Here is a 27036-nt window from a genome sequence, read left to right on the forward strand (position 1 = left end):
CCAGGGAGACAGTCCCTCAAGCTCTGGCGGAGGAAAGAAAGTTCACGCGAAAAGCTGACTCAAACCGCTGAACCTTCTGGGAAATGTAGTCTACCCTCAAAAGACTGGCACGGAGGACGGGCCAAGATCTGTAGATTCCGTCCGGTTCTGAGCCTGGGCCTGGCCCAGCCCAGGAGACCTCTGGGAGCGCTGCCCGCCGAAGGACTGCGCAGGCGCGGACTCTCCGACTCGGCATGGTGGTCTTTGTCTGCTGGTGAGTTGGGTTTCGGCTCTGTGGGACTTGGGTTTTTGGACACTGAAACGGGCCAGGGACGCTGGAGGGGAGGGTTTGCAGTGCCTGCGACAGGGTTGGGGAGTGTGGAGGGGAGGAATCGCCTTCTGTGATGTGCGGTGATCAGAGCTTGTGTGGCTGGGGGCAGGGCTACAGTAGGAAACGGGTGGGTTCACGGGTGGGTGACCGAGGGTGTGAGAGAGTGTTGAGGGTTGCAGAGTTAGTGAGAAACTGGTTCCAAGTTTGTGAGGATGGACAGATGGCTTTGTGAGGTAGTATCACTTTTCTCATTTGTAAAATAATAAAGATGCGTTTTCTGGAAAATAGGAAAGGGAAAAGGCTAAGGAATTGAGCGGATAAGTACTTTTAAACGTGATTTTTATATAAAAGCAGACCTATTGTGGAGTAGAAAACAAAATCAGCATTACCTTTCCATTTTTTTTTAAAGAGGAAAGATTTCCGAAAAACTTGTTACTGGATGCCTGTACACCCAGTAGGCATTGACTTTTCTTAATACTTTGGAGAAACTTTGGTGCAGTTGCTTAGAGAAACCGTGAACTAAGGAATATCTTTAAGAGTTTCTAAGGAATATCTTCACTAGTTTCCACTAGTGCAGATAGCACAGAATTGGGAAGCTGCTTGTCCTGCCTTTAGTGCAGAGGTCAAGAAACTCCCTAGTTCGTCAATGAGGGCAGCAATCTGACTCCTAATTTAATCAGGGTTTCCCCAGCCTTTTGTAAATATAGGGGAAATTTTTTTCTTCTATATATAAAGATAGAAGTATTCTATCTTAAAGTATCTTGTCACACTTATTCTTAACATATTTTTCAATAAAATAAAAAAGTGACAGTGTTAATAGTTTTGAAATATACAGAAAAAGTAAAAGATACAAAGAAGACAGGACTTAGTTTCTGCTTTTCCCCTAACTATTGGTGTTTCTAAGTTTCTGGCCTTGATCATCTTTTCACCTCTAAGTACTCTTATCAGCAACAACATTACGCTGCCATGGCTTCATCTAATGCAGTGACTAATAAATATCAGTTTCTACTGGAGGCTTGTCCTGAGCTCCTGATCCATATTATCTAATTGCCCAATGTACAGTCCACCTGGAAGTTGCACCGGAACTTCAAGCTCTTTATGTCTGAAGTGTGATACTGATAGCTCCTTCTCCCTGCAGTCTGCCTCCATCTATTTCCCCTCTGTACCTGTTTCAGCAATTCATAGCACGGGCTAGCCAGGTTCTAAGTCTCTCACATCTTAGAGAAGGCTTCTGAGTAAGTTTTCTCCTTTCATTTGTTATATCCCATTACAAATTGTAAACCTAGGTTTCTCAGCACACACAATCATAAATGCATATGTTTGCTGAATCAGTGAATGAGCATACAGTCAGCCCTCTGTGTCTGTAGGGTCTGCTTCCACGGATTCAACAAACATAAATCATAACTGTTGTTGAGCTTGCAATGGTTGTGTCTGTACTGTACATGTACAGATTTTTTTTCTTGTCATGATTCCCTGAACAATATAGAGTACAACAACTATTTACCAGGCATTTACGTTGTATTAGGTATGATAAGTAATTTGAAGATAATTTTAAAGTATATGGGAGGATGTGCCTAGGTTATATGTAATAAGTATACTTCCATATACTTTATTTTTATTTTTCGAGATGGAGTCTCATTCTGTCACCCAGGCTGGAGTGCGGTGGTGCAATTTTGGCTCACTGCAACCTCCGTTTCCTGGGTTCAAGTGATTCTCCTGCCTCAGGCTCCCAAGTAGCTGGGGTACAGGTGTGCACCACCATGCCCAGCAATTTTTTAATTTTTAGTAGAGATGGGGTTTCACCATCTTGGCCAGCCTGGTCTCGAACTCCTGACCTCAAGTGGTCCACCTGCCTCAGCCTCCCAAAGTGCTGGGATTATAGGCATGAGCCACCGCGCCTGGCTTTATATTTAAAGTATAAGGGACTTGAGCATCTGCAGATTTTGGTATCCACAGTGATCCTGGAACCAATCCGCTGTGATATCAAGGGAAGACGATTATTATAGGATACTTACTATATTTAACTTCTACTTAATCTAAGTAAAATATTAGTCCTCTAAATTTTTTAGAGGTCTGACTTATAAATACCATCAGAATAATTTCCTGTATTTTTTCAATATCACTCAAGGTTGGTTACTTCATATTTATGAGAAAAGTGTTATGGGGAAAAATTATATTTAAAAATGTGACTTCAGTCAGGAGCAAGGTCACAAGTGACACCTGCTCGAAGGAACCTGTACAGGTTGTGATTGTGGATAACTCTGGCATCTTTGTCTCTCATAGTTTCTCTGTGTAACCTAAATTCTGAAAATAAAGTCCCTTCTGTTTCTCATTTTTGAAATGTTTAGAGCTTTTTTTTTTTTTCCTTCCTTGAGATGGAGTCTCCCACTGTCGCTTAGGCTGGAGTACAGTAGCGTGATCTTGGCGCACTGCAACCTCTGCCTCCTGGCTTCAAGTGATTCTCCTGCCTCAGCCTCCTGAGCAGCTGGGATTACAGGTGCCCACCACCACGCCTGGCTAATTTTTGTGTTTTTAGTAGAGATAGGGTTTCACCGTGTGGGCCAGGCAGGTCTTGAACTCCTGACCTCAAGTGATCTGCCCACCTCGGCCTCCCAAAGTGCTGAGATTACAGACGTGAGCTTCCATGCCCGGCCATTGAAATGTGTAGAGCTTTTGAATGGCATAATGGATCTGGCCTGAGATGCTATGTACAAATACTCTTTTTCTACTTGCTCGCATGTAGGTCAAAGCCAAAGAGTCATCATTACTTTGTTCTTTTTCACAGGCTTGCTTCCTTGTACATCCTCAGGAGCTGCAAAACCTCTTAGAGTTCTAAGGGCTCTGCCTGAATTTTGGGATGCTGCTTTGTTCCCCAACCATAACATCCAAGTCCAGTGTCATTTTTCTTCTCACAAGTTTAAAGTCAACACTTAATAGAAGAACAGCAACAGATGATTGAGAAAGAAATGTAAAGAAGGTTCTCTGTGTGAGTAAGCAAGAAGCTGGTAGGTGTGAATGGGATAAAGACTTACTGCAGTTATTCAGTGAGAGTTTGCAGCCTCAGCCTCTGAGTTGTTGTGGGTTTTTGTTGTTGTTTTGAGATTTTTGTACTAGCCTTTGTCTTTTAGAGTGACTGTTGCTGGGAGTTCTTTAGATACCTAAATGACATTTCCAGACCGTCTTCCTGAATCTATGCATCCCTTTTATCAGATTCTAGAGGACTGATTGCTCTTCTAAACTCTGTTCTGGATGCCAGTCACTCTACGTCATTGGCAGTCTCACGTTTATGATTTTTTACAGCCTCAATTTCACTTTTCTTCCTTTCACTAACATTCTCCATTTTTCACTTTTCCCTGCATGCCTAGATGCATTTCCTTAAGCATTCAGTCCTTCATAGATCTGTTAGCTTTCAAAAACTAGCATGTAAGCTCTTTTCTTTAAAATGTAATCTTTCTATGTACAACTATTATGTATCAATAAAAAAAAATTTCGAAAACTAGCAAGTAGATTCTTTACATTTTAACTTTCTGTCATTCTTTCTCCTTCCATTGTTATATTCCTCAGAATTGACTTTTACTTCCTTACTCTTGTTTTCCATTGTCTTCCCACCTCCAGCCATCATAGTCCAACGCTGTGTCACCTCCTGCTTTTTAACAATATTGCAGGCTTGGGGATTAGTGCTAACTTCCTATTAGTTCATTTCGCTGTTAATTTTAAAAAGAAATAACAATGGCTGGGCACGGTGGCTCATGCCTGTAATCCCAGTACTTTGAGAGGCTGTGGCAGGCAGATCACGAGGTCAGGAGTTTGAGACCAGCCTGACCAACATGGTGAAACCCCGTCTCTACTAAAAGTACAAAAATTAACCTGGCGTGGTGGCACACGCCTGTAATCCCAGCTACTCAGGAGCCAGAGGCAGGAGAATCACTTGAACCCGGGAGGCGGAGGTTGCAGTGAGCCGGGATCACGCCACTGCACTCCAGCCTGGGCGACAGAGTGAGACTCCATCTCAAAAAAAAAAAAAAAAACTATTATTATCAAAATGTAGTATATATACTTCATAGAAAATTAAAACAATTGGGTATATCTCTTTATTCCTCGCCTTCAATTCCGTTTCCCAGAAGCAACCACTGTTAACAGTGTCTGCTATATGCTTCTAAATGTTTTTATGAGGATACAAAAAGGCTTTCAAGTAGAGCAGTGACATGATTTGACTATGACAAGATTACTGTGGTTGCTGTGTTGAGAATTGTAAAGAGGTGAAAGCTAAAATAGCAAGACTGGTAAGGAAGCTGTTAAATAATCCAGGCAAGACACCTGGCTTAGACCTTGGTGGTCACAGAGAGGCTTGTCCAAAATAGCTGGCAAGCACGAGGTTGTAAAGAGTGTGTAATCTGACAGAAAGAAAAATGTTTTTTGAGCAACAAAGAGAATGAGATTGCTATTTGAAGAGATGAGAAGAATTTGAGAGGAGTTGGTTTGGGAGCTGGAGCAAGAGTTTGAATAGGGGCAGGGTAAGTGAGATCACTATTAGACATCCAGGTGGAAATGTTGAGTAGTCAGTTGGATATTTGAATTGGTTGTTGAGGAGAGAGGTCCAGGCTGGTGATTAATATTTGTTAGGCATCTCAGATTCATGATACTTAAAGCAATAAGAAGTGCACTAATCACAGTAAAGCTAAGTGACTATAATAAACCTCAAAGTGCCAGTTTAAGGAATGTAGGAATTGATTTCTTGGTCACATAATACTCATGTAGTGAATAGTCTGGATTTGCGTGCTGACTTTGGTGCTTATGGTCCCTGAAGGATATGGATTCCTCGCAGGTTCTCTCTTTATTATCTGGTTGTGGTTGGAGCTGGATCAACAATGCATCCTGGTTTCAGCCAGATAGAAGATGGAGGAATTGCTACTCTAGGACCGGAGTTCAGCAAACTTTTTCTGTAAAGAGCCAGATGGTTAATATTTAAGTCTTTGTAGGCTACAGGGTCTCCATTGCAGCTACTCAACTCTAGCGTTATACTATGAAAGTAGTCATGGACAAGAAAATAAAGATGGCCATGTTCCAGAAAGACTTTTAGTTTGCCAACCTTGTAATGTTTTTGTTTTTATTTTATTTATTTATTTATTTATTTATTTATTTATTTATTTTGAGATGGAGTTTCACTCTTGTTGCCCAGGCCAGAGTGCAATGGTGCAATCTCGGCTCACTACGACCTCTACCTCCCCGGTTCAAATGATTCTCCTGCCTTGGCCTCTTAAGTAGCTGGCATTACAGGAATACATCACCACGCCCAGCTAACTTTTTGTATTTCTAGTAGAGACAGGGTTTCACTATGTTGGCCAGGCTGGTCTCGAACTCATGACCTCAGGTGATCCACTTGCCTCTGCCTCCCAAAGTGCTGGGATTACAGGCGTGAGCCACCAAACCTGGCGCCAACCCTTGTTTTAATAGGTCACTATTTACATAGAATTCAATTAAGAGTTTGCTTGCTGTTAGAGCATTTTGACTTCTATTTCGAAAGCTTTTATTTTTTTATTTTTTTGAGATGGGTCTCACACTGTCACCTGGACTGGAGTGCAATGGCACGATCTCGGCTCACGGCAACCTCTGCCTCCCAGGTTCAAGTGATTCTCCTGCCTCACCCTCCCAAGTAGCTGGGATTACAGGTGCCCACGACCACGCCTAGCTAATTTTTTGTATTTTCAGTAGAGACGGGGTTTCACTATGTTGGCCAGACTGGTCTCAAACTCCCAACCTTGTGATCTGCCTGCCTCAACCTCCTAAAGTGCTGGGATTACAGGCATGAGCCATTGCACCTGGCCTTATTTTATTTTCTGAGACAGAGTCTTGCTGTGTCACCCAGGCTAGAGCACAGTGGTACAATCTTGGCTCACTGCAACCTCTGCCTCCCGGGTTCAAGCGATTCTTTTGCCTCAGCCTCCTGAGTAGCTGGAAATTACAGGTGCCCACCACCATGCCTAGCTAATTTTTATATTTTTAGTAGAGACAGAGTTTCACCATGTTGACCAGGCTGGTCTCGAACTCCTGACCTCGGGTGATCTGCCCGCCTCATCCTTCCCAAGTGCTGGGATTACAAGTGTGTGCCACTGCACTTGGTCCTGAGAATATATTTTAAACCATGGGATAAATGTTGAAAGAACCAATTTTTGTTGTTGTTGTTGTTGTTGTTGTTGAGACGGAGTCTCGCTTCCTCACCCAGGCTGGAGTGCAGTGGCGCTATCTTGGCTCACTGCAAGCTCCGCCTCCCAGGTTCACTCCATTCTCCTGCCTCAGCCTCCGAGTAGCTGGGACTACAGGCGCGCACCACGACGCCCGGCTAATTTTTTGTATTTTTAGTAGTGAGGGAGTTTCACCGTGTTAGCCAGGATGGTCTCAATCCCCTGACCTCGTGATCTGCCCTCCTCGGCCTCCCAAAGTGCTGGGATTACAGGTGTGAGCGACTACGCCCAGTGAAAGAACCATTTTACTTGGCATTCTAATGATGTTTTCTAGTTTAGTTCAGCATTGTCATTTACACTGTTAAAAATTCAATTCTGATAAGTGTGTGAAGGATGTAGGGTTTTTTGTTTGTTTGTTTTTTTGCCTCCTGGGTTTACGCCATTCTCCTGCCTCAGCCTCCCGAGTAGCTGGGACTACAGGCACCTGCCACCTCGCCCGGCTAGTTTTTTGTATTTTTTAGTAGAGACAGGGTTTCACCGTGTTAGCCAGGATGGTCTTGATCTTCTGACCTCGTGATCTGCCCGTCTCGGCCTCCCAAAGTGCTGGGATTACAGGCTTGAGCCACCATGCCTGGCCAGATGTAGGGTTTTAATTACAAAGGAGATGTAATTTTGAATTTTCTTTTGGATTGTTTGGAATGTAAGTAGCATAAGTCCTGATCTGTTATGCATCATACCAATTTTCATGAATTTTTTAAAAGTAATTGGAAAACTTAAATAATACCACTATCTAATCAAAGTTTAGTAAAATTCACATACTAAGCCATCTATGCCTTGGGCTTTAAGGAGCAAGAGCTCTATTTTTCCCTTCTTCTTTCTTTTTTTTTGAGACAATGTCTTGCTGGGTCTCCCAGGCTGGAGTGCAGTGGCATGATCACAGCTCACTGCAGCCTTAAGCTCCTAACTCAAGTAATCCTCCCACCTCAACCTTCTGAGCAGCTGGGACTACAGGCGCCTGCCACTGTGCCCACCTAATTTTTAAATTGTTTGTAGAAACAGGGTCTCACGGTGTTGGCCAGGCTGGTCTTTTTTTTTTTTTTTTTTTTTTTTGAGACAGAGTCTTGCTCTGTCACCCAATCTGGGGTGCAGTGGGGCGGATCTCGGCTCACTGCAAGCTTTGCCTCCTGGGTTTGAGTAATTCTTCTGCCACAGCCTCCCAAGTAGCTGGGACTACAGGTGCCCGCCACCATGCCTGGCTAATTTTTTTTTTTTTTTTGGTATTTTTAGTACAGACTGGGTTTCACCACATTAGCCAGAATGGTCTTGATCTCCTGACCTCATGATCCGCCTGCCTTGGCCTCCTAAAGTGCTGGGATTACAGGGGTGAGCCACCGTGCCCGGCTGCCCAGGCTAGTCTTGAACGGCTGGGCTCAAATGATCCACCTGCCTCGGCCTCCTGAAGTTCTGGGATTACAGGTGTGAGCCACCACACCCAGCCCTATTTTGTTCTATGTTTATTTTTCTGTTTAGGTTTTCTGTCTTTTCTGGTTTCAGTTTGCATAGGTTATACTTGCTAAGTTTTCTATTTGCATGGGGTTTAACAAAATAGTCTGTACTATCCTTATTTTCTATCTATAGTTATTTCCAAATATCTTTTTCTTTTTTGCTCCTCTTTTAAGTTTTTCCCTAAGAATCCACTCATGAATTTATTATTTTTCTTTTTCTGTTTGTAATACATTAATTTCTTTTTCTTATTTTTACTAATTTTCTGTTTTTCTTTTTCTTTTTCTTTTTTTTTTTTTTTTTTTTTTTTTTTTTTTGAGACAGAGTCTCACTCTGTTGCCCAGGCTGGAGTGCAGTGGCACAATTGGCTCACTGCAACTTCCTCTTCCAGGGTTCAAGCAATTCTCCGGCCTCAGCCTCCCGAGTAGGTGGGATTACAGGCGCGCACCACCACACCCGGCTAATTTGATATTTTTAGTAGAGATGGGGTTTCACCATGTTGGCCAGGCTGGTCTCAAACTCCTAACCTCAAGTGATCTGCCCACCTCGGCCTCCCAAAGTGCTGGGATTACAGGCATGAGCCACTGTGCCCGGTGTGTTTTTCTTATATTTCCTTTTCTTATGTTAATTACTTTGTGTGCTTATTTTACTACTTTTTAAAAAATGATACAAGCATTTATGCTAAAACTTCATTCTCCAAGCATTTTTTAAAAATATGTTTTATAGGTTCTGTCATACTTTGTTTTCATGAATAATATTTCTAAATATTCTGCAATTTATTTTAATTTTCTCTGGCTAAGGGTTTGTTCAAACCAGGAGATTTTGAAATTTACAAGTGAAAGGTTTTGTTTTTGTTCTGCCATTTCTATGTGTTGTGTTTTGTTTTTGTTTTTTTGGTCAGAGTATTTTGTCCATCCTTTACTACTTTGTGGAATAATACTATATGGGCTGATTTTAAGAATGTTCTTTGGGCATTTAAAAAGGTGGTTTATAATCTATTTTCAAGATATAGGATAAACTGATTAATAAAATATGTTATAAATGTGTATACATTTTTCTTTTGATATATATTGTATTTTATGGATTTGAATTTAGAGGTTGAGAGTGGTTGTTTTCTCAGTTACTAACGGGGTTCTGAAATGGTTACCCCCAGTATGTTATACCCATACTTCCCCTTCTGACTTCTGATACTAGTAAGATCACTGCTTTTTTATTGAAGCATTTGTAAGTATTTACATAACTATAACATTGTAAGCATTGTTGACTGGTAAACCAAATGATTTGCTCTGATTTTGTTTGATTTCTTTTATAACCTTTTGATTTTCTTTGAGTTAATATTTGCCTCTTTGTTTTGTTTGCTTAGTTTTCTATTTTTGTGTTTTGGTTCTTCCCAAGCCTTCAAACAGAACTGTAAAACCTAGAACTCTAGGTTGGAAACAACTTATGGTCAGGATTATCCATTGTCTTGCAATCTGATGCCTTTTTGATGTGGTATGTCTTTTTCTTTTATTTCCTTTTATGTGATAAATACTGTTTGGAACATTTAGGATTTTTTTTTTTTTTTTTTTTTTTTTTTTTTTTTTTTTAAAGACAAGGTCTCACTCTTGCCCAAGCTGGAGTTCAGTAGCATAATGATAGCTCACTCCCCTGGGCTCAAGCCATCCTACCATCTCAGCCTCCCCAAGTAGAAGGGAGTACAGGTATATGCCACCACACTCAGATAATCTTTTTTATTTTTAGTAGAGACAGTATCACACTGTGTTGCATAGGCTGGTCTCAAAGTAGGATCCTCTTTTTATCCCTACCTGAAATTTTGTATTGATGTGCTTTTGCTGGGATCTTTTTAAATGGAATGTTCTTTGTACTCAATGGGCCTGTTAAGTATGTAGACTCATGATTTGTAATTCTGGGAAGTGTTCTTTATTAGTCTTTGAAAATGTCCTGTACTAATTTTTCCTCATACATTCTTTGGAACTCCTTTAGTAGATGTTGAACCTTCTAGATTCTTCCACTAATGTTCCAGTCATTCTACTCTTTTTTTCTCCCTTCTTCCATTCTTCCTTGTTTTATTCTAGGAGATTTTCTAGACTTTCTTTTCCCAACATATTGAATTTTTAAGATCAATTTCATATTGTTTATTTCTAAAAACACCGATTTATAGAATACTGTTAATATTTCATCGTAGTGATAATAGTAATCTCCTAACTTTCCATGATATTAATTGTAGTGTTACATGAGTGAGTTTTTCTGCTCTTTGCCTTGTATTTTGTTTGATCTGGCTTTGATGTTAGGGCTTTCATCAAATGTTTTCTGATCTTTAGCTCTACATTAATTTGTGTACATAAGCGGGGCTTGTAAAATGGTGGTTTTCACTGTGCATCAATCAGTAATATAGATATGTTTCTTTAGATGATTCTAAATGTTAATATCTGTAGGTATTCTCATGGTCCTCTCATTTTTTCAGAAAATAATTCTTCCAGGCCGGGTGTAGTGGCTCATGCCTGTATTCCCAGCACTTTGGGAGGCCAAGCGGGCGGATCACGAGGTCAGGAGTTCAAGACCAGCCTGGCCAACATGGCGAAACCCTATCTCTAACTAAAAATACAAAAATTAGCTGGGTGTGGTGGCAGGCGCCTGTAATCCCAGCTACTCGGGAGGCTGATGCAGGAGAATCCCTTCAACCCGGGAGGCAGAGGTTGCAGTGAGCCAAGCAGCACTCCACTGCACTCCAGCCTGGGCAAGAGAGCAAGACTCTGTCTCAAAAAAAAAAAAAAAAAGAAAGAAAGAAAATAATTCTTCCATCATCTGACACCTAGCAACCACCAGCATTCTCGAAATCTAACAGTAGAGGAGCCTCTGTTACATGTATAAACTTTTATTCATTCTTCTCTTCTTACTATGATGCTCTCATTACTTTGCTGGTTGTTACTCAATTTGGAGCCTCTTGGTTTTGTCTGGATGATAAACTTCACATTTCTGTCCAGCTAGGAGAGTTCAGGGCATTAGCTGGTCCTTTCACAGTCATTTTGTAAACCCTGCCTTCCACTCTTGCCCAGTCTCTCCACTGATAGAGCCTATCTGTCAATATCTGTGTTACAGACCTGTGAAGCTGGCACCCACATCTGCTGGCTTTTCTTTAAACCACTCAGTTCTGCTGTTAATTTACAGTTCTCTATTTGCTTTCTTTCCAAAATTTCCTAATACTTTTTTTTTTTTGTAGAGACAAGGTCATGCTCTGTCACCTAGGCTGGATTGCAATGGCATGATGATAGCATACTGCAGCCTTGAAGTCCTGGACTCAAGCTATCCTCCTACTTCAGCCTCCCAAGTAACTAAGACTACAGGTGTATGCTACTGCACCTCCCTAATTTTTTAAATTTTTGTGGCCGGGCGCGGTGGCTCAAGCCTGTAATCCCAGCACTTTGGGAGGCCGAGACGGGCGGATCACGAGGTCAGGAGATCGAGACTATCCTGGCTAACACGGTGAAACCCCGTCTCTACTAAAAATTACAAAAAACTAGCCGGGCGAGGTGGCGGGTGCCTGTAGTCCCAGCTACTCGGGAGGCTGAGGCAGGAGAATGGCGTGAACCTGGGAGGCGGAGCTTGCAGTGAGCTGAGATCCGGCCACTGCACTCCAGCCCGGGCGACAGCGCGAGACTCCGTCTCAAAAAAAAAAAAAAAAAATTTTTGTAGAGATAAAGCCTTGCTGTGCTGCTTAGGCTGATCTCAAACTCCTGGCCTCAAGCAGTCCTCCAGCCTTGGCATCCCAAAGTGCTGGGATTACAGGAATGAGCCACTATCCCTAGTCCTCCTAATACTTTTTGTCCACTGATATCTTCTTAACTTTTTAGTTCTTTTTTTTTTTTTTTTTTTTTTTTTTTTGAGACGGAGTCTTGCTTTGTCACCCAGGGTGGAGTGCAGTGGCCGGATCTCAGCTCACTGCAAGCTCCGCCTCCCGGGTTTATGCCATTCTCCTGCCTCAGCCTCCCGAGTAGCTGGGACTACAGGCGCCCGCCACCTCGCCCGGCTAGTTTTTTGTATTTTTTGGTAGAGACGGGGTTTCACCGAGTTAGCCAGGATGGTCTCGATCTCCTGACCTCGTGATCCGCCTGTGTCGGCCTCCCAAAGTGCTGGGATTACAGGCTTGAGCCACCGCGCCCGGCCCTTTTTAGTTCTTAAAAGTGTGTGACCCCTTTCACCCTTTACTGTCATTTTAATGGTGTTTTGGGAAGACATAGAAATAAACACTGTATTTAAAATTTTCTGTTCATTTTATTTTTGTCCTGTCTTCCTATGCTCTCCCAGTCTTTTAAGTATTTGTCCTTTCATCCTGTTTCTCACCTATTCTTTGTTTTAAAGACCGAGTTGGGCCGGGCGCGGTGGCTCAAGCCTGTAATCCCAGCGCTTTGGGAGGCCGAGACGGGCGGATCACGAGGTCAGGAGATCAAGACCATCCTGGCTAAGCCGGTGAAACCCCGTCTCTAGTAAAAAATACAAAAAAATAGCCGGGCGAGGTGGCGAGCGTCTGTAGTCCCAGCTACTCGGGAGGCTGAGGCAGGAGAATGGCGTAAACCCGGGAGGCGGAGCTTGCAGTGAGCTGAGATCCGGCCACTGCACTCCAGTCTGGGCGACAGAGCGAGACTCCGCCTCAAAAAAAAAAAAAGAAAAAAAAAAAGACCGAGTTGGCTGGGCACAGTGGTTCACACCTGTAATCCCAGCACTTTGGGAGGCCGAGGCGGGCAGATCACGAGGTCAGGAGATTGAGACCATCCTGGCTAATACTGTGAAACCCCATCTCTACTAAAAATACAAAAAATTAGTCGGGCGTGGTGGCGGGCACCTGTAGTCCCAGCTACTCGGGAGGCTGAGGCAGGAGAATGGCTTGAACCCAAGAGGTGGAACTTGCAGTGAGCCGTGATCACGCCACTGCACTCCAGCCTGGGCGACAGAGCAAGACTCCGCCTCAAAAAATAAAATAAAAGACTGAGTCCTGCTCCGTCACCCAGACACTGGCACGATCATAGCTCACTGCAGCCTCGAAATCCTGGGCTTAAGCAATCTGCCCACCTCAGCCTCCTCAGTAGCTAGGACTACAGGCACCATACCTGGCTAGTTTTTAAATTTTTTATAGAGACGGGAGTCTCATTATGTTACGCAGGCCGCTCTCAAACTCCTGGCCTCAAGCAATTTTCCTGCCTCACCCTTCCAAAATGCTGGGATTATAGGTATGAACCATCATACTTCGCCTTATTTTCTCTGATTTTACTGATTTATGAAGCGTGCTGGGTTACATTTAAAAGCAGTTAAAATTACACATACCTGGGAATGTTATTTGTATTTGAACTTTATTTTATAATGAGACTAGGCTTGGATAAACAATCTATTTTACAGCCATGCGCAGTGGCTCATGCCTGTAATCCCAGCACTTTGGGAGGCTGAGGCGGGCGGATCACCTGAAGTCAGGAGTTCCAGACCGGCCTGGCCAACATGGAGAAACCTCGTCTCTACTAAAAATACAAAAATTAGCCAGGCGTGGTGGCGGGCTCCTGTAATCCCAGCTACTCCGGAGGCTGAGGCATGAGAATCGCTTGAACCCAGAAGGCAGAGGTTGCCGTGAGCCAAAGTCATGCCATTGCCCTCCAGCGTGGGCAACAAGAGCAAAATTCCATCTCAATAAAAAAATCTGTTTTACAATAACACATTTCTGAAATCAGATTAATAATGGGAAACTTCAAAGGTGTTAGTGATGTTACCTTGATGATAATGATAACGTAATTTATTGGATATTTATTATGTGCCAGGCACTATATATTTTATTAACTCTTTTTCAATGATGATTTTTTTGTACTTCCTTTTAGAAGAAGTCTGGGAAGTTTATAAACAGATAAAGACGCAACATGAAAGACTTGTAAGTTAAATCTCATCTTTCTCTGTGAAAATACAGACTGAGGAAAAATTTAGGAAACAAAGTATTTCCTCTGAACACAGTCGTTGATTCTTCAAGACTACCCTTCTGTGTATGGGACTCAGTTTAAAACAGTTTGAAACATAATTTATAAATAATTCATACCTAAATATGAGAGAAGCTGTATAAGAACCATTAAGAATATAAAGAGAATGTTACATTTTATCCCTTTTTGTAATCATCTCATCTCAGGGTAATCAATGTGAGAAAAGTCTTCCATCATAAATTTAACTTCATTAGATACCTGAGAATTAGTATTGAAGATACACCCTACGAATTTAGTGAATGTGGGAAAGCTTTCATCATTATTACATCTTATTTGATACTAGGGAAATCTCCTGATTAAATTCACATGCATGATAGGCATGTTGGAAAGTCTTCAGCATGAATCAGATCTCCTTCAGCATGATCAAATTCATACTGGAGAGAAACCTTATGAATGTAATGAATGTAGAAAAACCTTTAGCCTGAAGCAAAACCTCCTAGAGCATAAGAACATGCATACTGGAGAGAAATCTCATGAATGCACTGAATGTGGGAAAGTGTGCTCTCGAGTCTCATCCCTGACTCTACACCTTAGAAGTCACACAGGAAAGAAGGCATATAAATGTAATAAATGTGGAAAAGCCTTCAGCCAGAAGGAAAACTTCCTTTCTCATCAGAAACATCACACCGGAGAGAAACCTTATGAATGTGAAAAAGTTTCTATTCAGATGCCAACCGTCATCAGACACCAGAAAAATCATACAGGAACCAAACCCTATGCATGTAAGGAATGTGGCAAAGCCTTTAATGGCAAAACGTATCTCACTGAGCATGAGAAAATTCATACTGGAGAAAAACCATTTGAATGTAATCAGTGTGGAAGAGCCTTCACCCAGAAGCAATACCTCGTTAAACATCAGAACATCCATACTGGAAAGAAGCCCTTTAAATGTAGTGAGTGTGGAAAAGCTTTTAGCCAGAAGGAAAACCTCATTATACATCAGAGAATCCATACTGGAGAGAAACCTTATGAATGTAAAGGGTGTGGGAAAGCTTTCATTCAGAAGTCAAGCCTCATTAGACACCAGAGAAGTCACACAGGAGAGAAACCTTATACATGTAAGGAATGTGGGAAAGCCTTCAGTGGCAAATCAAATCTCACTGAGCATGAGAAAATTCATATTGGAGAGAAACCCTACAAATGCAATGAATGTGGAACAATCTTCAGGCAGAAGCAATACCTCATTAAACATCACAATATTCATACAGGAGAGAAACCCTATGAATGTAATAAATGTGGAAAAGCCTTCTCTCGAATCACATCACTTATTGTACACGTGAGAATTCATACGGGTGATAAGCCTTATGAGTGTAAGGTCTGTGGGAAAGCCTTCTGTCAAAGCTCATCTCTTACTGTGCATATGAGAAGCCATACAGGTGAGAAACCCTATGGTTGTAATGAATGTGGGAAAGCCTTTTCTCAGTTCTCAACCCTTGCTCTGCACATGAGAATCCACACTGGTGAAAAACCTTATCAGTGTAGTGAATGTGGGAAAGCTTTCAGCCAAAAGTCACATCACATTAGACACCAGAGAATTCATACTTATTAAAGTTCTCTATGAATGCCTTGGATTTAGCAAAACGTTCAGCAGATTTTACACTTAGTAGTGTGTTGGAAAATTCATTTTACATTAAAGTGACATGAATGTGGGAAGTCCTTCAGCAGCAATTCAAAACTTAAATATTGTGATGTTTAATAAGTATTATAGTATAAAGAAAACCCATACCCCCAAAACTCCCACAACAAGCATTATCGATGCTGTACTTCTAGGAGTATTCTCATTAAAGTTAGGATCTAGTCATGGACAGTACTTAATGTGTTCCTGGAAGGCCTACCAGATGCATTAAGAAATAGATAGGAGACATATAAGGTTTTGAAATTAAGAGACAAAATTATCATTTTTGTGATATGTTTTGCTACATATATGACTTGTAAAACTAGAATCATCAAAATTATGTGTTGTTGAAGCAGTCAAACTGAGACTGAGATAGAATATTGAATTCAGAAATACATGCATGAATATATGGGGAATTGGTAATTGATAGAGGCAGTATCCCAAATTGGTGGGGAAATCATGAATTATTTAAAAAGTAATTGACTCTTCATATGGAAAAATAATAGATCTCTCCCATCATCATACATTAAAATATTTTTCTGATGAATTCTAAAAGTACTGAAGACTAAAATGCAAAAAGCAATACTTAATAATATAACAGTTTTATTATAAGAAAATGTTTTTAAAACCTTAGGGCAGGAAAGAATTTCTAAAACATTCCAGAATACCTGGTAGTTCCACTCTTGAGTATGGTAGTCCCCTGTTTTCTGCAAGGGATGGACTCTAAGAAACCCAGTGGATACCTGAAACCCAGATAGGACCAAACTCTATGTCTATGTTTTTTTCTTATATATACATACCTATGATAAAATTTAGTTTACACAGACACAGCAAGAGATTGAAAACAATAAATATAATGGAACAATTATAACAATATGCTGTAATCATAAAAGTTATGTGAATATGATCTTTCTCAGAATACCTTATTGTACTATTCTCAACTGTTTATGAACTGTGGTGACCACAGGTAACTGAAACCATGGAAAGCAAAGCTGTGGATAAGGGGGAACTACTATATATATGCATATACCCAAGAAACACATGAACACAGGGAGTCACATACTGGTCTGTAGCTGTATAATTCATTGCATCATAAGTTATAGTAGCCAGAAATTGGGAAACAAATGCCTGTCTCTTGTGAAATAGATGAATAAAATGTGACATAGTAACATAGTAGAATACTCTCTAGCAGTTAAGTGACAAATTAAGTCTATATATTAACAGAAAGATTAAAAAAAAAATTCAAGTGAAGAAAAATGATGAACATACTGTAATGATGCTTCTGTGAATTTGAATAAAATCAACACTAACCAGCCCTAGTACTAAGCATGGTTATAGATAAATTATGTAAAAGTAAAGAATGGATTGAAAGGATATGTAGGTACTCAGTTCCCAAAAGTGGAGTGGTTACCTCTAGGAAGAAAGGAGGTGGAAGGGAAATGTTACCAAGCATGGTAGTTAAAGGATACTTCAATATTGTATCTATTTCTTATTAAAAAGACATAAACATTCTAAGTAAACTAACAAAATGTTAATTCTGGGTGGTGGTAATATTTGTGTTCATTCTATCATTCGTGCTATTTATTTCCTTAAACTTCTGAAAATTAAAAAGTCCAGAGAGGAGTGAGGAAGCTATACATGAAACATTATAATGGACTTACCTTCCTAGTGAGATACTAATATTCTATAGAAGATATTTCTAAAATCATATGAAATAATTTTTAATTGGGGTGGCAACTTAAATGCAATTAAACTAACTCGTGTCACAAGAGTAATCTTTACATAACCTGTATGTAGTTCTAATCTGTATATAGTCTTAGAGGTTATGATTTGCCACAGGTTGATCACATACATTTAAGGATCATATTATTAAATAATATATGCACAGACATGGAGAGAATTAGTTTTTGCCAAAACATTTATCAGAAATGTTAATACTCTGCATAACCAGTATTAGCATTCTAAATTAGCCACTTTTAAAATGAGAAAACTGTGTCACTCTTAACTTTTTTTTATAAGCCTTTGAGTAAAACATTAACTTGTGGATTTCAGCTTCACTTTTAACTTGCAGACTAGATTTCTTTCACAGTTATGTCAGACACACCCAAGTCAATGCCAACCCCCTTGTTACCTTGGGAAGACAGTGCTGAAAAAGGAGATCTTCCACCTAAACAGTATTCTCTTATTTGAAGCAAATCTTTTTGAGAATTTCTGTTTACTTGATTTCCTTCCACAATAAATTGACAGAGAAAACTACTAATGATTTTTTTTTTTTGAGACGGAGTTTTGTTCTTGTTGCCCAGGCTGCAGTGCAATGGCACAATCTCGGCTCACTGCAACCTCCGCCTCCCAGGTTCAAGTGGTTCTCCTGCCTCGGCCTCCTGAGTAGCTGGGATTACAGGTATGTGCCACCACGCCCGGCTAATTTTGTATTTTCAGTAGAGACGGTGTTTCTCTAATGTTGGCCAGGCTGGTCTTGAATTCCCAACTTGAGGTAATCCACCTGCTTCGGCTTCCCAGAAAGCTGGGATTACAGGCATGAGCCACCACGCCCGACTAATTTTGTATTTTCAGTAGAGACGGTGTTTCTCTAATGTTGGTCAGGTTGGTCTTGAACTCCTGACCTCAGGTGATCTGCCCACCTTGGCCTCCCAAAGCACTGGGATTACAGGCATGAGCCACCATGCCTGGCCTGATATTTTTGAATGATTATGAAAATGAGTATACAGCATTTAAACCTTAGAGTGATTTTAAATATATCAATTTCTTTTAAACTCAATATAATGTTAATATTACTATAGCACTTATTAGCGTTTCTGGAGGTTGGTCTTGAGATAAGATTAAAAATGACAGTTGTTGATTTTCTGAGGTAATATACCCAAAGAAAATATTTGTATGTCTACATGAATCTAAACTATTCTGTCTTCTTCCGTTCTTCATTTTGCTTTAGTTAAATAATCTTGCATATTTTGTAAGTGTTTTGCCCATGTGCTTGTGTAGCCTTGAAGTCACCAGAATAACTAGGACTCAAATTCAGACCAAACCAGGAGGACTATCTTTTTGTGCCTTGAGTTAGCCATGGTCCTGGACCCAGCAAAAAGAATGATTTTGATGGTCAGAGTAAGATGAGCAATTGCAATATAATATTCTCTAATATTGTATACTGTAAATTTATTCACCTGCCCCCTTGTTTACTCACAGTTTGCTTATTTGCCACCATAAGAAATGCTACAATAAAAATTCGTGTAATCACCCCTTCAATTTCAGTTGTTTTTATTTCTGTGGGTCAGATTATAGGGAAGGGATTGGTAGATCAAGGGATGGATGCTATTTTAAAATTTTTAATAGATGTTGTCAGAATCAGGTCCAAAAGAACAACATATCCTCTGGCCCTGCAATAGATCCTATGATGCTACTTAATTGTATGCTTCTTTGATGAGTATAAACCTCACTTGCTCCCAGATTTGCTTCTTTGAGAGTTTTCATATTGTTAGCTCATTTTTCTATAGGATTATTTATCTTTTTGCCCCCCTTTTTCTTTTCTTGAGTTAAGGTCTGGCTCTATCGCCCAGGCTGGAGTATTGTGGCACAATCTTGGCTCACTGCAACCTCCACCACCCAGGCTCAAGCCATCCTCCCACCTCAGCTTCCCAAGTAGCTGGGACTATAGGCCTGTGCCACCATGCCTGGCTATAGTTTTCTTTTCTTTTCTTTTCTTTTTTTTGAGACAGAGTCTCACACTGTTGCCCAGTCTGGAGTGCAATGGCGCGATCTCCGCTCACTGCAACCGCCGCCTCCTGGGTTCAAGCAATTCTCCTGCCTCAGCCTCCCGAGTAGCTGGGACTACAGGCGCACACCACCATGCCCAGCTAATTTTTGTATTTTTAGTAGAGACAGGGTTTCACAATGTTAGCCAGGATGGTCTCAATCTCTTGACTTCATGATCCACCCACCTCGGCCTCCCAAAGTGCTGGGATTACAGGCATGAGCCACCGGTGCCCGCCCTAGTTTTCTGGTTTTTGTAGACAGGGCTCATCATGTTGCCCAGGCTAGTCTTGAAATTCTGAGCTCAAGTGATCCACCTACTTTGGCCTCCTGAAGTGCTGGGATTACAGGCGTGAGCCATCACACCTGGCCATTTTATATTAGTGTATTTTTAATATAAAAGCTAAATATTTAGACAAATAATTGCCTTTTATTTATAGCCAATTTGGTCACACGCAAAATTTATTGCATAAATTTATCCTTCATGAATTTTATAGTTACATGTAGTTAGGCATGAGCGAGACAGGTGAGGGCTCTCTGCCCACCCGCTAGGAATGTCAGGTAATGGTTTGGCAGTTTTGACATTGCCTCTTGAAAAATGATAATTCTGCCAGGCGCAGTGGCTTATGCCTGTAATCCCAGCACTTTGGGAGGCCAAGACAGGCAGATCGTTTGAGGTCAGGAGTTCAAGACCACCCTGACCAACATGATGAAACTTTGTCTCTGCTAAAAATACAAAAATTAGCCAGGCATGGTGGCATATGCCTGTAGTCCCAGCTACTCGGGAGGCTGAGACAGGAGCATCGCTTGAACCCGGGAGGCAGAGGTTGCAGTGAGCTGAGATCATACCATGGCACTCCAGCCTAGGTGACAGAGCAAAACTCCGTCTTAAAAAAAAAAAAGAAAAAATGATAATTCCAAGGAGGGACAATCTCCTGATGGTCCACACCTGTTAACATTAAACGTGTTAACTGAATGCAGGCCCAGGGAAAAGCAGCTTCTTGGCCATGTGTGTGAAGAGACAAAATGGTGACATGACCTACCAGGGGCACATGCCACCAGAAAAAGGAAAAAAGCCTCAGATGGGCATGTGCATAACTCCCTAAACATGTTGCATGTGCCTAATTCCAAAGGGTAAGGAAAGCACTGTGCATTTGGCGAGCGCACCCTAAAGGAAGAATCATGGGAAAGAGGTGAGTCTATAAAGTCCTAGGATCAAGGTTAAAGTCTTTTTTTTCTTTTTTTGAGATGAAGTCTTGCTCTGTTGCCCAGGCTGGAGTGCAGTGGCGTGATCTCGGCTCACTGCAACCTCCACCTCCCAGGTTCAAGTGATTGTCCTGCCTCAGCCTCCTGAGTAGCTGGGATTACAGGTGCATGCCACCGCATCCAGCTAATTTTTGTATTTTTAGTAGAGACGGGGTTTCACCTTATTGGCCAGGATGGTCTCGATCTCCTGACCTCATGATCCACCCTCCTTCGCCTCCCAAAGTGCTGGGATTACAGGTGTGAGCCACTGCACCCAGCCAAAGACTTTTTTTGGGGGGAGGGGGGAGGGGTCTTTTTTCTCTTGGACCTTCAGGCATATGTTTGGCTCTCTTCCAAGTGAATTTTCCTTTCTTTACTGTTCTAAAGCCTTTTAAAATAAACTTCCACTCGTGCTCTGAAACTTGCCTCAGTCCCTTTTTCTGCTTCCCCTCAGTTGAATTCTTTCTTCTGAGAAGTCACGGGCTGAAGTTGCTGTGGACTTCTATGAATATGCCACTGGTAATGGGGTAATTCAGGTATCTGTCACCACTAACTTTATCACAACTTATTCAGACCTTTGACAACATGCTTTGACTTTCTGCTTTGTCCTGTGCTTTCTTTAAGAAAAAAAAGTCACTTTAGGGACCAATATTTATCACATAAGATTCATTCTCATACGAAGTTATTCTCTTTTGCTTTTAACTTGCCTTACCAAAAATGTATCTTCATATTAATAACTTTCTTCACGGCCGGGCGCGGTGGCTCAAGCCTGTAATCCCAGCACTTTGGGAGGCCGAGACGGGCGGATCACGAGGTCAGGAGATCAAGACCATCCTGGCTAACACGTGAAACCCCGTCTCTACTAAAAAAATACAAAAACCTAGCCGGGCGAGGTGGCGGGCGCCTGTAGTCCCAGCTACTCAGGAGGCTGAGGCAGGAGAATGGCGTGAACCCGGGAGGCGGAGCTTGCAGTGAGCCGAGATCCGGCCACTGTACTCCAGCCTGGGCGGCACAGCGAGACTCCGTCTCAAAAAAAAAAAAAAAAAAAAAAAAAAACTTTCTTCACATCTCTCTGTCCTATTAGTTCTTTTCCTTTTTTTTTTCTGAGACGGAGTCTCACTCTGTCTGCCAGGCTGGAGTGCAGTGGCACCATCTTGGCTCACTTCAACCTTCTCCTCCCAGGTTCAAGCAATTCTCTTGAACCTCAGCCTCCCAAGTAGCTGGGACTACAGGTGCCCGCCACCACACCCAGCTAACTTGTATTTTTAGTAGAGATGGGTTTCACCATGTTAGCAAGGCTGGTCTTGAACTCCTGACCTCATGATCCACCCGCCTCCCAAAGTGCTGGGATTACAAGCGTGAGCCACCACACCTGGCCTATTTAGAGTTTTTATAAAATTTAAAATGCCAAAACCAAACATTTATGTTCAGCAATTTGTATTTCAGTTCTTTAATCTTATTTAGTACCAACCAAGACATTTAGTATCTATTAATTAAGTAACATAATGGTAAGATGTCAAATTACATGAAAAGTCTTTTTATGTCTACCCCATTTACATTTACCTAATTGATTTTTTTTTTTTTTTTTTTTTTTTGAGACAGAGTCTCGCTCTGTCACCCAGGCTGGAGTGCAGTGGCACGATCTCGGCTCACTGCAAGCTCCGCCTCCTGGGTTCACACCATTCTCCTGCCTCAGCCTCCCAAGTAGCTGGGACTACAGGTGCCCACCACCACCATCACCATGTTAGCCAGGATGGTCTCAATCTGACCTCGTGATCCACCCACCTCAGCCTCCCAAAGTGCTGGGATTATAGGCGTGAGCCATCGTGCCTGGCCCTAATTGATTTATTTTTAACAATTATACTGAAATTCTGAAAACTGAGCTATTAGACAAAGTCACTATTTGAAGTTATTCATGTATCTGATGTGTGATCAATATCGAGAATATATAGAAAATTCCTAATACTCAACAAGAAAGCAAACAACGAGACCAAAAGGGTAAATGAATTAAATAACCATTTATCCAAATAAGTTTTTTGTTTGTTTGTTTGTTTTTTGAAACAGAGTCTGGCTCTGTCACCCAGGCTAGAGTGCAGCAGCACAATCTTGGCTCACTGCAACCTCTGCTTCCAGGGTTCAAGCAATTCTCTGACTCAGCCTCGCAAGTAACTGGGATTACAGGTGCATACCACCATGCACGGCTAATTTTTATATTTTTAGTAGAGATGAGGATTCACCATGTTGGCCAGGCTGGTCTCAAACTCCTGACCTCAGGTGATCCACCTGCCTCAGCCTCCCAAAGTGTTGGAATTACAGGCGTGAGCCACTGCAACCGGCCCAAGATTTTTTCATGCGCCAGTGCTTACTGGCACATGAAAAAATCCCAACATCATTAGGAATATCCAAATCAAAACTAAAATGAGATTACCAACTCACCCATTAGGATGGCTATTAAACAAAATACAGAAAATAACAAGTGTTTACAAGGATAAAAAGAAATAGGAACCTGGCCTGGTGCGGTGGCTCACACCTGTAATCCTAGCACTTTGGAAGGCCAAGACAAGCAGATTGCCTGAGCTCAGGAGTTCGAGACCTGCCTGGGCAACATGGTGAAATCCTGTCTCTACTAAAATATAAGAAAATTAGCCACTGCACTCCAGCCTGGGCAACAGAGCAAGACTCTGTCTCCAAAAAAAAAAAAGAAATGGGAACTCTTATGCCCTATTGATGAGGGTGTAAAGTGGTACAGCCACTGTGGAAAAAATTAGAGTAGTTCCTCAAAAAAGTTAAATATATAGCACTTTGGGAGGCTGAGGCAAGGGGATCTCTTGAGCCCAGGAGTTTGAGACCAGTCTGGGCAACCTACAAAAAATATAAAAATTAGCTGGCTGTGGTGGCATGCACCTGTACTTTATGCCCCTAAGGTGAAATTTTTTTTTAATTTTTTTGAGATGGAGTTTTGCTCTTGTTGCCGAGGCTAGAGTGCAGTGGCATGATTCTCCTGCCTTAGCTTCCTGAGTAGCTGGGATTACAGGCATATGCCACCACGCTTGGCTAATTTTGTATTTTTAGTAGAGATAGCACTTCTCCATGTTGGTCAGGCTGGTCTTGAGCTCCTGACCTCCCGACCTTAGGTGATCCACCCGCCTCGGCCTCCCAAAGTGCTGGGATTACAGGCATGAGCCACCACGCCCAGCCAGACATTTTGAGTCTTGCTCTGTCGCCTAGGCTGGAGTGCAGTGGCGAGATATCAGCTTACTGCAACCTCCGCCTCCCGGGTTCAAGTGATTCTCCTGGCTCAGCCTCCTAAGTAGCTGGGATTACAGGCACCTGCCACCACACCCAGCTAATTTTTGCATTTTTGGTAGAGATGTGTTTCACCGTGTTGGCCAGGCTGGTCTTGAACTCCTGATCTCACGTGATCCGCCCACCTCAGTCTCCCAAAGTGCTGGGATTACAGGCATGAGCCACCGCTCCCTGAAGTCTTGATAATGTCATGATAATGTTAGCAGTGGCACAGATCCAAGTTATCCCAAGTTACCAGCAGCATATTCGTATCAGTCCACAGCAACTTCAGCCCTTGCCTCAGAAGGCTACTCAGGAGGCCGAGGTGGGAGGATTGCTTGAACCCTAGAGGTCGAGGCTGCAGTGAGCTGTGGTCTCACCACTGTACTCCTGCCTGGGCAACAGAGAGAGACCCTGTCTCCAAAAAAAAAGAGAAAAACATTAAACCTACAACTACCATCTGATTCAACAATTCCATTTCTGAGTATATACTTAAAAGAATTGAAAGAAGGGACTCAAACACTCATGTTTATAGCAGCGTTATTCATAATACCGAAAACATGGAGGCAACCCCAGTGTCTACAGATAGATGAATGGGTAAGCAAAATGTGGTATATACATACAGTGGAATATTATTAGGCCTTAAAAATGAAGGACATTCTGCAACAGGCTACAATGTGGATGAACTTTGAGCACATAATGCTAAGTGATATATTCCAGTCACAAAAAGACAAATACTATATGATTCCACTTATACAAGGTACTTAAAGCAGTCAAAATCATAGACACAGTAGAATTACGGTTTTTAGCAGAAAAGAAGAATGGGGAGTTAATTGTTTAATGGGTATAGATTTTCATTATGACAGGATGAAAAGAATTATAAAGACTGGTGGTGGTGACGGTTGCACAACATTATGAATGTATTTAAAACCACTGAACAGTACACCTTAAAATGTCTAAGATGGGGGCCAGGCGCGGTGGCTCACGCCTGTATTCCCAACACTATTCCCGGCACTTTGGGAGGCTGAGGTGGGCTAATCACAAGGTCAAGAGTGCGAGACCAGCCTGGCCAACATAGTGAAACACCGTCTCTACTAAAAGTACAAAAAAAAAAAAAAAAAAAAAAAATTAGCCGGTTGTGATGGTGGGTGCCTGTAATACCAGCTACTTGGGAGGCTGAGGCAGAAAAATCGCTTGCACCCAGGAGTTGGAGGTTGCAATGAGCCAAAATCATGCCACTGCACTCCAGCCTGGGTGACAGTGCGAGACTTGTCTCAAAAAAGAAAAAAAAGCCTGGGCACGGTGGCTCACGCCTGTAATCCCAGCACTTTGGGAGGCCGAGACGGGTGGATCACAAGGTCAGGAGATAAGAGACCATCCTGGCCAACATGGTGAAACTCCGTCTCTACTAAAAATACAAAAAATTAGCCAGGCCTGGTGGCGGGCACCTGTAGTCTCAGCTACTTGGGAGGCTGAGGCAGGAGAATGGCTTGAACCCAGGAGACGAAGCTTGCAGTGAGCTGAGATTGCGCCATTGCACTCCAGCCTGAGCGACACAGTGAGACTCCATCTCAAAAAAAAAAAGGTCTAAGACGGCAAATTAATTTTATGTGTCTTTTGCCACAGAAGGGGTTTCCCAGAACACTCCTCCAGTTGCTGCTTGACAGGCTTCTAACCAGCCTACATCTAACAGGATATAGACCCTTGGGAGTCTAAATGGAAGTTTGGCACTTTCCAAGTCTCCCCCAGCTCACTCCATGTCTACAGATTCTTTCTTTAAAAAAAAAACAAAACTATTTCCACACATAGAGTGCCCCAGTTTTCACAGCTCCCAACTAAGAGACTCCATCCTAAACCATCTAAAATTGGGAACTGAAAGGACTTGGCATTCACTAGTCTCTCTAGATCACAGAACGAACAGGTGGGTTGTTTGTTTGTTTTTTGGTGGTTTTTTTTGTTTTTGTTTTTGAGACGGAATTTTGCTCTTGTTGCCCAGGCTGGAGTACAACGATGCGATCTGAGCTCGCCGTAATCTCCGCCTCCCGGGTTCAAGCAATTCTCCTGTCTCAGGCTCCTGAGTAGCTGGGATTACAGGCATGTGCCACCACAGCCAGCTAATTTTGTATTTTTAGTAGCAACAAGGTTTCTCCATTTGGTCAGGCTGGTCTCGAACTCCCAACCTCAGGTGATCCGCCTGCCCCAGCCTCCCAAAGTGCTGGGATTACAGGTGTGAGCCACCGCCACCAGCCAAGAGGTGGTTTTAAACTAATACACGAACCCTGCCATTTTTTACATGTCAGGACCAGTGCAGTGAATGGTCTAAAGTGCACACCTCTCAGTTTCTCTCTGGAAGTGTCTGTCTGCACACTTTTTCAGCTGTGGTTTGAGAATCTATCCTGCACCTGGAAACCAATGGGGTAGAGAAGCAATAGACCTATGGGAGCCTGAACAGGAGCTTAGGCATTTCCTGTGCTTTTCCCCCTCAGTTTGCTTGAGCAATAAAGCCAGGTATGTAGATGCTCCCTGAAGGAGCATTGAGTGCCATAACTTCTACAGCTCCCTCCCAAGGGGTTGCCTCTATAACCACCTAGCTCTGTAAGTTGATTGAGCTCAGCATTCCTGAGCCTCCCTAGACCACAGAAAACAAAGATGTGGACATTCAATGACGCCACGTCCAGCAGAGGATCAGAGGATGCAATTTGAAGGAGAGCGCAGGCATTTGCTACAGATACACTCCCTGACTTAACGCAGGGAGACTTGGAGATAAACTCCTCTCAGCTTCACCCTGAGGATAAAATGAAGTGGAAGACAAATCTAACGCCCCAATCTTTCCAGCTCCATCTAGAGGGACTGGCTTCTATCTTACCTGACTCAGAGGACTGCCAGGTCTTGGCACATCCTAATCTCCTAGGGGTCACTAAAAACAGAGACTGCAGTTTGGACAAACACAAAAATGTGAGAGGCACCTTACATGTATTGATTCGGCTCTTCTATGTAAGGCCAGTGTGAAAAACTGAGTGAGACTGTTTTCTTATTAATACACAGAAACCAACACAGAGATACAAGGAAAATGAAGAAACAGGGAAATATGTTCCAAATAATAGAATAAAATTAATTTCC

The 27036-nt window shown here is 42.2% G+C and overlaps 1 protein-coding gene across 5 annotated transcripts; it reads left to right on the forward strand.

Annotated features, from left to right (window-relative positions):
* Positions 1 to 12: 12 nt before the first annotated feature.
* ZNF260 (zinc finger protein 260) lies at positions 13 to 18882 on the forward strand. 5 transcript variants are annotated; one of them, XM_037991602.2, is made up of 4 exons: positions 13 to 253; positions 3096 to 3315; positions 9359 to 9486; positions 13854 to 18882. In XM_037991602.2, the coding sequence occupies exon 4, from the start codon at positions 14317 to 14319 to the stop codon at positions 15553 to 15555; it is 1239 nt and encodes a 412-aa protein (XP_037847530.2). In that variant the 5' UTR covers positions 13 to 253; positions 3096 to 3315; positions 9359 to 9486; positions 13854 to 14316; the 3' UTR covers positions 15556 to 18882. The 5 variants fall into 5 exon arrangements, with proteins under 5 accessions (XP_037847530.2, XP_007994707.3, XP_007994708.3 ...); XM_007996516.3 differs by having other exon boundaries at positions 9391 to 9486; XM_007996517.3 differs by having other exon boundaries at positions 3096 to 3296; positions 9391 to 9486.
* The last annotated feature ends 8154 nt before the right edge of the window (positions 18883 to 27036 follow it).

Source organism: Chlorocebus sabaeus, chromosome 6, assembly GCF_047675955.1.
Source record: "Chlorocebus sabaeus isolate Y175 chromosome 6, mChlSab1.0.hap1, whole genome shotgun sequence".
Taxonomy (NCBI): Eukaryota; Metazoa; Chordata; class Mammalia; order Primates; family Cercopithecidae; genus Chlorocebus; species Chlorocebus sabaeus.